The sequence below is a fragment of the Rhincodon typus genome, chromosome 28 (assembly GCF_021869965.1).
Source record: "Rhincodon typus isolate 14 chromosome 28, sRhiTyp1.1, whole genome shotgun sequence".
Taxonomy (NCBI): domain Eukaryota; kingdom Metazoa; phylum Chordata; class Chondrichthyes; order Orectolobiformes; family Rhincodontidae; genus Rhincodon; species Rhincodon typus.
Window position 1 is genome coordinate 3812639 of NC_063359.1, and position 12873 is coordinate 3825511.

Consider the following 12873-nt stretch of genomic DNA (forward strand, 5'->3'; position numbering starts at 1 on the left):
CCAGAATTACAAACAGGGTATGATCAGGGTCAGTGCTCCTAGGTTAAGGGGAAATCAGCCCTGGTTCCTGTCCATTGTCCCTGTCCAGTAAGTCCCCTCCACTGACAGTGAAATAACCACTCTACCATGATATAGCGTAACGCAGTGTATATGCTACCAGACTAAGAAGCCAGAGAACGAGAGTTCAGATTCCACACAGCAGTTTGAGAATTTGATTTCATTTTATTTAAATCTGGGAATGAAAAGCTGATACCAGTAGTAATGACAGTGAGTTTTTGAATTTTCATTAAAACACAACTGTTTCACATATGTGCTTTCAGGGAGGAGATCTGCCATCCTTACCTCGTCTGGTCTACGTGTAACTCCAGGATGACACCAATGTGCTTCACTCTGAACTGTCCTCTGCTGTACCAAACTAATAACAGTGTTCAAGGAGTGCTGCCAACTCATGGAAAATGTAAGCTGGCTACACCAGTATTGGCCACATCCTGGACAGTGAACTGTATTACAATCTACAGCAGCAAAAAAAAAACAATGCAGAGCGGAAAACTAGAAAGGAGAAACCTGGTAGTAATTTTTTTCCTTTTTAAATCCAAGTAATGCCAGATGTTGCTGGGGCTGCAGGGTTTGACCAGTAGGGAGAGGCTGATTAGGCTGGGGTTTTTTTCCCTGGAATGTTGGAATCTGAAGGGTGACCCTTCAGAGGTTTATAAAATCTGATGGCCATCGATCAGGTGAATAGCAAAAGTCTTTTCCCTTGGGTAGGGGAGTTCAAAACCAGAGGGCATAATTTTAAGGTGAGAGGGGAAAGATTTGAAAGGGACCTAAGGAGCAACTTTTTCACGCAGAGGGTGGTGCATGTATGGAATGAGCTGCCACAGGAAGTGGTGGAGGCTGGTACAATTACAACATTTAAAAGGCATCAGGATGGGTGTATGAATTGGAAGGGTTTAAAGGGATATGGCCAAATGCTGGCAAATGGGACAAGGTCAGAATGGGATGTCCAGTTGGCATGGATGAGTTGGACCAGAGAGTCCGTTTCCCTGCTGTCTGACTCTACAACAAAGGATAATGTGCGCTAACCCAAACAGCAAGAATGAAAACATCTCTATGTTGCAAAGCAGCTGAGCAAGTCCTTGTGTTCAGTTCTCAAACAATTAGGCTGGGGTAAAATCAGAAAGTGCTGGAAATAGTCAACAGATCAGGCAGAGGAGAGGTCATGAAGGTCACTGACCTGAAACATTAATTCTCTTTCCCCCTCAAGACAGATTTGCCTGACTCACTGAATATGTGCAACATTTTCAGATTTCCAGTGTCTGCAGTATAGAGGCTTATAAAATCTGTGGGGCATTGATCAGGTGAATAGCAGAAGTCTTTTCCCTCAGGAAGGAAAGTCCAAAACTAAAGGGCATAGGTTTAAGGTGAGAGAGGAAAAGTTTAAAAGTGACCTGAGGGTCAACTTTTTCACACAGAGGGTGTTGCATATATGGAACAAGCTACCAGAGGAAGTGGTAGAAGTGGGTACAGTTACAGCATTTAAAGATATTTGGTTAGGTACATGAATAGGAGAGGTTTAGATGGATATGGGTGAAGTGCAGGCAAATGGGTCTAGCTCAGTTTAGGAAACCTGATTGGATTGGATGAGTTGGGCCAAATGTCTGTTTCTGTGCTGTATTTTCAATTAGACTGGAGCCTCTGCCTAGTTTTGTATGGAATATGAAGGTGAGGATGGTAGATTTTCCTCCTTAAATGATATTAATGAACCAGATCATTTTTTACAACTATTGACAGTTCCCTATTTCAGTTTAGACCTTTCTCTTAATTCACAGTTATTGAATTAATTCCAAAATCACCACCTGCCATGGTGGGATTTGAACCTATGACCCACACCATTAACCTGGGTTTTGGATTAATAGTCAAGTAACCATCACCATCTCCCCAGAAAAGAATGAGAGAACTGGAGGAAAATGCTAGGTGCAGACCTGGAGATTTCCAGTGTTCCCATCAAGCCCACTATTGGACTATCGTGATACTGTTGTCTGCCACTGCAAATGCAGCATGTACAGGAGAAGTGAGTTTTGTTCGGTAGCTATGGATTATAGCACAGGCGTCAGCATCGTAGAATAGGATTTCACCTCCATCATAGTCCACCAGTACACCAATCAACTTTGGGCGCCTCAGCAGATCCAGGGTCTTCCGCTGGCCATCATGGGCGACCGTGTACTCTTCATCGTAGCGGGAGAAGACCCAGGAGGATGAGTTATATCCGAGCCGGGACTCGTGGCCAGTCCCCTTGCGTGGAAGGCAGCTGTAAGCCAGGCCCACTTTGTAGGCACAGCTATTCCCCACGTCCACTCTCCAGGTATGAAGACCGCTCCGGAAAGACTCCAGGCCCAGGGCGTTTGGCCAGTGCTCAAAGCGCTCAGGACAGTCTGAGTACGAATGGACTTTCTTCCTGACAAAGGTCAGTCCCTTTTTATTCTCAGACAGTGTCAGAGATGAGTGCAACGTTTTCTCATCAATGTGCAAGTCTTCAGCAACTGAAACACAAGATTCTTGTGTTACTAATAATCCTTACCCATTACAATTTTTACATATCCAGGTCACCAGAGTTGGACATGGATTGATATTTACTCTTTCCATTTGAAAACAAAACAATATTTAATGTCATGGGTTCCAGAGATTCGAGCACAAAGTCTTTTGCAGTAGTGTGGAAATGCTGCACTGGCACAAATACTGCAAATGTTGTCTTTGAATGAGATATTAAACCATCAGCCTGCCGGCCCTCACTCTGAATAACAGGATGCTAACCCTAATCCAACTCCTAACCCATCCCCCTATATCCTGGCTGATATTTGCACCAAAACAGACAGTCTGATCATTCTCCCAGTGAAAGCTTACTCCTCTAACAATGACCACACTTTAAAAAGAACTTCACTGCCAAGAAGCACTTTGGGACATCTTAAGATCATAAATGACACTGTGTAAATTCAAGTGTATCAACTGGAGATCATAAAATCCCTAACAGTGTGGAAGCAGACCATTCGGCCCATCAAGTTCACAACACTCCGAACAGCATCCCACCCAGAACCATCGCTGCCCACACCCTATCCCTGTAACCCTGCACTCCCCATGCCTAACCCACCTAGCCTGCAAATCCCTGGATACTATGGGCAATTTGGCATGGCCAATCCACCTAACCTGCACATCTTTAGACTATGGGAGGAAACTGGAGCACCCAGAAGAAACCCACGCAGACACAGGGAGAATGTGGAAACCCCATACAGACAGTTGCGTGAGCGTGGGATCAAACCTGGGTCTCTGCCATGGTGAGGCACCAGTGCTAACCACTGAGCCACTGTGCTGGTGCTCTGTAATGGAAAATGTTATCCTCAAGGAAGTGGTGTCAGCAACAAGGAATGCATCATGAAACTTTCTCCCTGCTTGTTCCCACTGACATTCCAATGCCCCTCATCTCACTGGTGCTATCCGTTAAAAGTACTGGTTTACTGAGCTCAATAGATTGAGACTGCCCAAGCACATTTTCCACTGAATCATTACCAGGAATCAGAAGGCATTCCCACCCCATTAGGAGCAGCCTGACTCTGAACCCCTACCCTGCTGTGAGTCAAAGACCAGTGATCTGGGCCATTCCACTACCACATTCCTCAGTTTGGGCTTGTAGAAATATCACAGAAGTAAAGCTGAGGTGAGGGTAGGTGCCTGTCTGAACTCACAATCATAGATTCATAGAGATGTACAGCATGGAAACAGACCCTTCAGTCCAACTCGTCCATGCCGACTAAATATCCTAAATTAATCTAGTCCCATTTGCCAGCATTTGGACCATATCCCTTTAAAAGCTTCCTATTTGTATACCCATCCAAATGCCTTTTAAATGTTGTAATCGTACCAGCCTCCACCACTTCCTCTGGCAGACTCATTCCATACATGCATCACCCTCTGCGTGAAAAAGTTGCCCCTTAGGTCCCTTTTACATCTTGCCCCACTCACCTTAAAACTATGCCCTCTAATTTTAGACTCCCCTGTCCCAGGAAAAAGATTGTGTCTATTCACTCATGATTTTAAAAACCTCTATAAGGTCACCCCTCAGCCTCCAATGCTCCAGGGAAAATAGCCCCAGCCTATTCAGCCTCACCCCACAGCTCAAACCCTCCAACCCTGGCAACATCCTTGTAAATCTTTTCTGAACCCTTTCAAGTTTCACAACAACCTTCCTACGGCAGGAAGACCAGAATTGCACACAGTATTCCAAAAGTGGCCTAACCAATGTACTGTACAGCTGCAACATGACCTCCCAACTCCTATACTCAATGCACTGACCAATAAAGGCAAGCATACCAAATGCCTTCTTCACTATCCAATCTACCTACAACTCCACTTTCAAGGAACTATGAAGCTGCGCTCCAAGGTCTCTTTGTTCAGCAACACTCCCCAGGACCTTACCATTAAGAATATATGTCCTGCCCTGATTTGCCTTTCCAAAATACAGCACCTCACAATTATCTAAATTAAACTCTATCTGCCACTCCTTGGCCCATTGACCCATCTGATCAAGATTCTGTTTTACTTTGAGGTAACCTTTTTCACCGTCCACTAAACTTCCAATTTCGGTGTCATTTGTAAACATACTAACCATACCTCCTATGTTCACATCTAAATCATTTATATAAATGACGAAAAGCAGTGGACCCAGCACCGATCCTGTGACACACTGCTGGTCACAGGCCTCCAGTCTGAAAAGCAACTCCCCACCACCACCCTCTGTCTTCTACCTTCGAGCCAGTTCTGTATCCAAATGGCTAGTTCTTCCTGTATTCCATGTGATCTAACCTTGCTTATTAGCCTACCATGAGGAACCTTGTCGAACGCCTTACTGAAGTCTATATAGATCACATCCACTGCTCTGCCCTCATCAATCCTCTTCATTACTTCTTCAAAAAACTCAATTAAGTTAGTGAAACATGATTTCCTATGCACAAAGACTATCCCTAATCAGTCCTTGTCTTTCCAAGTACATGTAAATCCTGTCTCTCAAATTCCCTCCAATAACTTGCCCACCAGCGATATCAGGCTCACCAGACTATAGTTCCCTGGCTTTTCCTTACCACTTTTCTTAAATAGTGGCACCATGTTAATCAACCTCCAGTCTTCCAGCACCTCACCTGTGGCTATCAATGATACAAATATCTCAGCAAGGGGCCCAATCACTTCCCTAGCTTCCCACAGAGTTCTAGGGTACACTGCAAGGTGAGGAACAGATAACTGATGGAAGATCCTTATTTGATGTTCCAGGTTGCTAATTGTATCCAAGCTGATAGCCCCTCTCTCAGTAACGTTGCAAGATCATTTCAAATTAAGAAGCGGTTTTAGGTGGTGACAGTGACAACTTATGAGCGGCCATCCACTCCAAAGACTCTGGAATCTCTGGATCTAAATATCTCCTCTTAGATACTGCCTAAAAGCTACCTCTTTGACCATTAATATGTGGCTCAATGTCCTGTTTTTGTTTCGTTAAAACCCTGTGGAGTGGCTTGAAACATTTTATATGTTAACGATGCCAACATAATCAATTTCTTTTTGCTTATGTCCCTTTCAATCTGGTAAATTAAGCTGAGATAAAGATCAGACATGGTAGTTTCATACAGTACAGAAGATTTAATTGAACAGCGGGTCAGGAGCTGAAAAACCCGCTGTGACTCCTATTTTCCATTGTGTTTACAAAATTCCTGTATATTTTGCAAAGCTCTTGAACCTGCCAGTAAACATGTGAAAATCTGAGTAATTTATCCAACTAAATAATTAAAATTCAAACCTTGAAGGTGCTATCTCAGTGAGAACACACTTCATTGCTGATTTGAATGAATTAAATCAGGCACACTCACTGACCATGGGGCTGTGTTAACATATCGCTGGGTAGAGGATATGATTTGTGATATATTCCGCACTCTGCAGGATTTTGAACCTCTCCCCTGGCTGTACAACTCATTTTGTTGATTAGCCACCCACTGTAAGAACTTCTTGATTTTCACTGACAACTGGGAGAAAATGAGGCTGTTTCTACGACAGCTTATTTGCTGTGTGAGCTTCACTCCCAGACAGCAAGGCGTGTACGACTCTGGTCATATCACTCACAAGAGTGGGACCAACAGCACAAACAGACATGGCTGGACAGAGTAAGGTGACTGATTATCAGTGTCAGAGCCCATTCTCACAATGCTGGCTCCAGGCTTCCTCATACCTTGTCACGAGCCTGAAGTTTGTGTTTTATTTTCAGCAAATACACTGCACCTTTACCCTCTAACAAAACCCAGCATAGGCTCCACGACAACACACCATGTCAGATTTCACACAAGCTTTGGCAACGCCCTACTCTATTTCACCATTGCCTCTCTCAACCCCTACATTGTCTTTGATTCGTCATGCTGTTTGTCCAACATCTAGTACAAGCTGAGCAGAAATGTCCTCCAATTAAATACAGAGAAGACCAAAGCTATGGAAAATGTCAAGGGAAGGAGACACTCACAGTAGCACAGATACCTCAGGAGGTTGTTAGGCCTGAAGTGGTTGCAGGTGTAGTCTTCTCCACGTGTGAGCCATCTTGCATCATTCCTCATCCAACTTATAGCACAGTCCTGTATTTATTCCTTTCCCTCATGTGCTACCCAAGCTTCCCTTTAACCGTATTGATAATATTCATCTCTACCACCCACTGTGAGCAAGTTCCCCACTCTGGGTGTCACCTGAATCCTGACTGGATTTATCGGCACCTCCTCTCTGTCTATGCTAATTTCTTTAATTGTATCACAGACCTCTCTCACACATTCTATACTCCTCTACGGCAATTTTGCAGCAAAGCCCAGGCTCTTATAGTTGATGAGTTACAAAGCAACCTGTAATCTTGCTGGCAATAACTATGATCTCACACTGACAATGGAAGAATTGGCTAATTTATATTATTTGTTATCGGTTATGCAGGTAAAAACAGGGAAGGAAACAATTGTGAGTTATTTTATGTTCACCTCAGATAATCAGATCTATTTACATTCCCATAATTTAAGAAATGAAATATTCATGAAATATTTTGGAGGACTAGTGCAGATACAATGCCGTTGTTGTTGTGCAGGAAGTGTATCACAGAGTCATAGAGATATACAGCACGTAAACAGACCCTTCGGTCCAACTTATCCACGCCGACCAGATATCCTAAGTAAATAAATCAATCCAGCATTGTCCCATATCCCTCTAAACCCTTCCTATTCATGTACCCATCCAGAAGCTTTTTAAATGTTGTAATTGTACCAGCCCCCACCACTTCACTTCCTCTGGCAGCTTATTTCCATACATGCACCACCCTCTGCGTGAAAACATTGCCCCTTAGGTCCCTTTTATATCTTTCCCCTCTCACCTTAACCTATGCCCTCTAGTTTTGGACTCCCTGATCCCAGGGAAAAGACCTTGACTATTCACTCTATCCATGCCCCTCATGATTTTAAAGATCTCTATAAGGTCACCCCTCAACCCATGGCCAGCTATACCATAAGTCAAAAATCACACAACACCAGGTTAGAGTCTAACAGGTTATTTTGAAAACACTAGCTTTTGAAGCGTTGCTCCTTCCTCAACAACGCTCCGAAAGTTTGTGTTTTCAAATAATCCTGTTGTACTGCAACCTGGTGTCACGCGATTGTTGACCTTGTCCACCAGAGTCCAACACCAGCACCTCCACATCATAGCAATACCATATCTCACAGGGGTGCCCTATCACCTGGATTGGGAGCGCAAACTCAGTTTATTCACATCACACTTTTCATGGAACAATGAACATCCCAAGAAGCAAAGTTTGACAGCAAGTTGAATTTGAAATCAAGGCAATTGCTAGGGTGGTTGTTCAAAAGTTTGGTAAGAGAGGTAGGCTTTTTAAGAGAGCGTACAAACAGTAAGCTGTGCATGGTCAGGAAGGAGACATCCCATCAGAAGTGAGACACAGCCCAAGTGAGTATGTAGTTCGGGAAAATTGGAGCAAGGATGGGAATTCATTGCAGAGGGGAAGAGGTGCTTTTTGCTTACTTTTTTGGTTCATAGTTTGTAAGGTTTTTTTTAAAAAACAGGACAAATTGAGGCCCAGGATCAGGAACCCAACACAACTCCCTTAAATTCCATCAGTGGTCAGGGACAGGAGGGTGTGACTACGAGTGAGTCAGAGGGGGATCCGAGAGGGAGTGCTGAAGGAGCCCCAGCCGTTTAACTTGTCTAACAGGTTTTAGATTCTTTCTCCCTGTGTGGGTGAGAGGGGGCCTGTAGGTAGGAAGAGAAAACTTACCACAGCACCATGGACAGAGAGCCATTCAGGAGGGAGGAGGAAAATGTAGTTGTATAGCCAGGGAATGGACACTTTTCTCTGTGGCCAGGATCAACAGTCCCAAAGGCTGCGTTGCCTGCCTGGTGCCTGGGTTCAGGATATCTCATCTGGGCAGCACAGGAACTTAAGAGTGGGAGGGGAAAGATCTAGTTGTCGTGGTCCATATAGGTACCAACGATATAGGTAGAAAGAGGAAAGAGGTTCTGCTGAGGGAATATGAGCAGCTCAATTAAAAAGCAGGACCAAAAAAGGTAATAATCTCCGGATTACTACGTGAGCCAAGAGCTAATTGGCACAGGATCAACAAGGTGAAAGAGGTAAACGCTTGGCTGAGAGAATGATGTGGGAGAAACGGGTTTGAATTCACATGACATTGGCACCAGTTCTGGGGAAGGGGGGAGCTGTTCTGATGGGATGGGCTCGAAGTGAATAATGCTTGGACTAGAGTCTTTGTGAATTACATAACTAGATCAGTGGATAGGACTTTAAACTTGGAGCGTGGGGATTCATTGCGTGGAGAATTATGGAAAATGTTAACGAGGGGAAGGACTCAGCAGACGTTTAAGTTTCCAGAACAAGTAATAGGACAGAGAATATTGAAAGGGTCAGGAATCCAACTTCAGGCACAGCAGATAAGGGGACAATTATTAGATGAGGGGCAGTCAATGCAGGACCAAGGGTGTTGTACATAAATACACACAGGATACAAAACAAGGTAAATGAGTTTGTAGTGCAGAATGAAATTGGCAGGTATGTTGTGGGTATCACAGAGATTTGGCTGTGACCAGATCAAGGCTGGGATCTAAATATGCAAGGATAACATGTCCTATCAAAAGAAGAGGCAGATGGGCGGAGGGGGCAGGGTTGGCTTGTTAGTAAGAAATGAAATTATGTTGACAGCAAGACTGATAACAAGACTCATAGAATTTCTACAGTGTGGATGAGGCCATTAGGCCCATCACGTCCATATCAACCCTCCAAAGAGCATACCACCCAGACCCAGGCCCCCACCCTTTCCCCCAACCCCACATTTCCCATGGCTAACCCACCTAACCTGCACATCTTTGGTCTGTGGGAGGAAACCGGAGCAACTAGAGGAAACCTGCGCAGACATGGGGAGAATTTGCAAAAGACAGTCGCTCTGAGGGTGGAATCGAACCCAGGTCCCTGGCGCTGTGAGGCAGCAGTGCTAACCACTGAACCACCACATTTCCCCATAAGAACTGATATAGAGTCGGAATGTGTAGAATCTGTGTAGGTAGAGTTGAAGAACCACAAAGAAAAAGCAACCCAATGGGAGTTATAATCAGGCTCCTAACAGTAGTCAGGATGTGGGGCAGAAAATAAGTCAGGAGATAGAAAGGTGTGTAAGAAAGGCACTATTACAGTAATCATGGGGGACTTCATAATGGAGGTGGACTGGGAAAATCAGATTGGTAGCAGATCTCAAGAAAAGGAATTCACGGAATGCCTACGAGATGTAACGGTATTACAATTGAGTAAAGGTAACTACAAAGACATGAGGGAGGAGCTGGCCAGAGTTGATTGGAAGGGGAGCCCAGCAGGGAAGATGATGGAGCAGCAATGGCAGGAATTTCTGGGGGTAATTCAGGAGGCATTGCGGAAATTCATCCCAAGGAAGAAGAAACACATTAAGGGAGGACAAGGCATCTGTGGCTGACAAGGGAAGTCAAGGACAGCATAAAAGCGAAAGAGAAAGCATGTGAAGTGGTGAGGATTGGGAAGCCTTTAAAAACTAGCAGAGGATAACTAAAAAGGCAATAAGGGGGAAGAACATGAAATATGAGGGTAAGCTAGCTAGTAACATAAAAGAAGATTGCAAGAGTGTTTTTTAAGGTATATAAAAAGTAACAGAGAGGCAAGAATGGACATTGGACCACTGGAAAATTAGGCTGGAGGAGTAGTAATGGGGAAGAACCTTTGGAGGAACTGAACAGGTACTTTACATCAGTTTTCCCGGTGGAAGACACCAGCAGCAATAACCAGAACTTCAAGAGAGTTGGAGGCAGAGGTGAGTGTAGAGACCATCACTAAGAAGAAGGTGCTGGGGAACCTATAAGATCTGAAGGTGGATAAATCACTCTGACCAGATGGACTACAGTCCAGAACTTCTGAAGGAGATTGCTGAAGAGATTGTAGAGGCATTGGTGGTGATCTTTCAGGAATCAGTGGAATCAGGGAAGGTCCCAGAGGATGAAAAAATGGTGAATGCAACACCCCTCTTGAAGAAGGAAGGGAGGCAGAAGACAGGAAATTATAAGCTGTTTAGCTTGACATGGGTTGTTGGTATCCCATCCATTTTATAAGGATGAGATTGCAGAGTACTTGGAAGTGCATGGTAAAATAGGACTGAGTCAGCTTGGCTTTGTCATGCCTGTCAAATCTATTCAAATACTTTGAGGACGTAATAAGCAAGTTAGACAAAGGAAGGCCAGTGGATGTGATCTACTTGGATATCCAGAAGGCCTTTGACAAGTTGCCATACAAGAGGCTGCTAAATAAGCCTGGAGTGTTCAGAGCAAGGTACTGGCATGGATAGAGGATTGGCTGACTGGCAGAACGCAGAGAGTGGGGATAATCGGGTCTTTTTCAGGATGATAGCTGGTGATTAGTGGAGTTCCACAGGGGTCTGTGCTGAAACCATAACTATTCACATTACACATTAATGATCTGGACAAAGGAACTGAATTTGCAGATGGCACAAAAATGGATGGAGGTATAGTAGTGTTGAGGAAGTGGGAAGGCTGTACAAGGATTCGGAAAGACTAGGAGAGTGGTCAAAGAAGTAACAAATGAAATAAAATGTGGGAAATTGTGAGGAATTGCACTTTGGTCAGAAGAACAGAGGCATAGACTATTTTCTAAATGGAAATGCTTCAGAAATTTGAAGCACAAAGGAACAGAGGAGTCCTAGTTCAGGATTCTCTGAAGATTCATTTGGTGGTAAGGAAAGCAAATATAATATTAGCTTTCATTTCAAGAGGGCGACAATACAAGAGCAGAGATTAAGATGGAAAGGGTTCAGGAAGATTTACCAGGATATTGCCGGGTATAGAAGGATTGAATTATAAAGAAAGGCTGGATAAGCTGGGACTTTTTTCACTGGAACGTAGGAGGTTGAAAGGTGATCTTATAGAATAATGAAGGGTATAGACAGAGTTAATGGTAGTTTTCTTTTTCCCTAGGATGGGGTATTTCAAGACTAGGGGGCACATTTTTAAGTTGAGAGGGGAGAGATTTAAAAAAGACATGAGGGGTAAACTTTTTATACAGAAGGTGATTTACATGTGGAATGAACTTCCTGAGGAAGTGGTGGACATGGATACAATTACGATGTTTAAAAGACATTTGGATAAGTACATGAATAGGAACGGCTTGAAGGGATACGGGCCAAGAGCAGGCAGGTGGGATTAGTTAGTTTGGGATTATATTCAGCATGGAATGGTTGGACTTAAGGGTCTGTTTCTGTGCTATATGACTCTATGACTCTATGTACTGCTGAGGCTGTATAAGGCTCTGGTCAGATTGCATTTGGAATACGGTAAGCAGTTTTAGGCCCCGTATCTAAGGAAGGATGTGCTGGAATGGAGGGTGTCGAGAGGAGATTTACAAGAATGATCCTGGGAATAAAGGGCTTGTCATATGAGGAGCAGTTGAAGACTCTGAGTATGTACTCGAACGACGAGGAGGGATCTGATTGAAACTTACAGAAAGCTGAGAGGCCTGGATAGAGTGGATGTGCAGAAGGTATTTCTACTAGTCGCATAAACTGAGACCCGAGGGCATAGCTTTACAGTGGAAGGGAAAACCCTTTAGAACTAAGACGAGGAGGAATTTCTTCAACTAAAGGGTGGTGAATCTGTAGAACTCATTGATGCAGAGGGCTGTGGAGGCCAAGTCATTGAGCATATTGAAGGTAGAGATGGATAGGTTCTTGATTAGTAAAGGGATTTGTGTCACCATTGTCTCACCAGACAATAGGGCTGCTCTCTTAGAGAGAGAGAGAGACGACTGGTGGTGATTTAACTGGAGGGCCATCATACCTCAAGCGAGGGGAGAGACTGAGAAGAGAGTTCTTTGTGGTAACCCCGGTGATGGGAACTGAACCCACGCTATTGGCATCACACCACTTTGCAAACCAACCATCCAGCCAACTGAGCTAAACCGATCCTTGCAGATCAAGGCTTACAGGGAAAAGGCAGGAGAACGGAGTTGAGAAACGTATCAGCCACAATCAAACGATGGAGCAAACTCAATGGGCCGGATGGCCTGATTCTGCTCCTGAATCTTAGGTCTTAGAAGAGGGTATTAAAGAAGGAAAAAGAGATAGAGAGTTTGGGGCGGTGAAAAAGAGAGTTTCAAAGGCAGCTGAAGGCACGGTCACCAATGAAGGAAAAATGAAAGTGACTAATTCTCAAGAGGGCAGAATTTGATAAAACTGATATCTCAATGGGCTGTGGGGCTGGAGA

General features: G+C 44.1%; 1 protein-coding gene across 1 annotated transcript in view; it reads right to left on the bottom strand.

The window, feature by feature from the left end:
* Positions 1-1584: 1584 nt before the first annotated feature.
* bspry (B-box and SPRY domain containing) overlaps positions 1585-12873 on the bottom strand; it is a 37501-nt gene continuing 26212 nt past the window's right edge. Inside the window, 1 exon segment of the mRNA XM_020514154.2 lies at positions 1585-2540. Coding sequence (XP_020369743.2) covers positions 2014-2540 — 527 coding nt within the window. The 3' untranslated portion in view covers positions 1585-2013.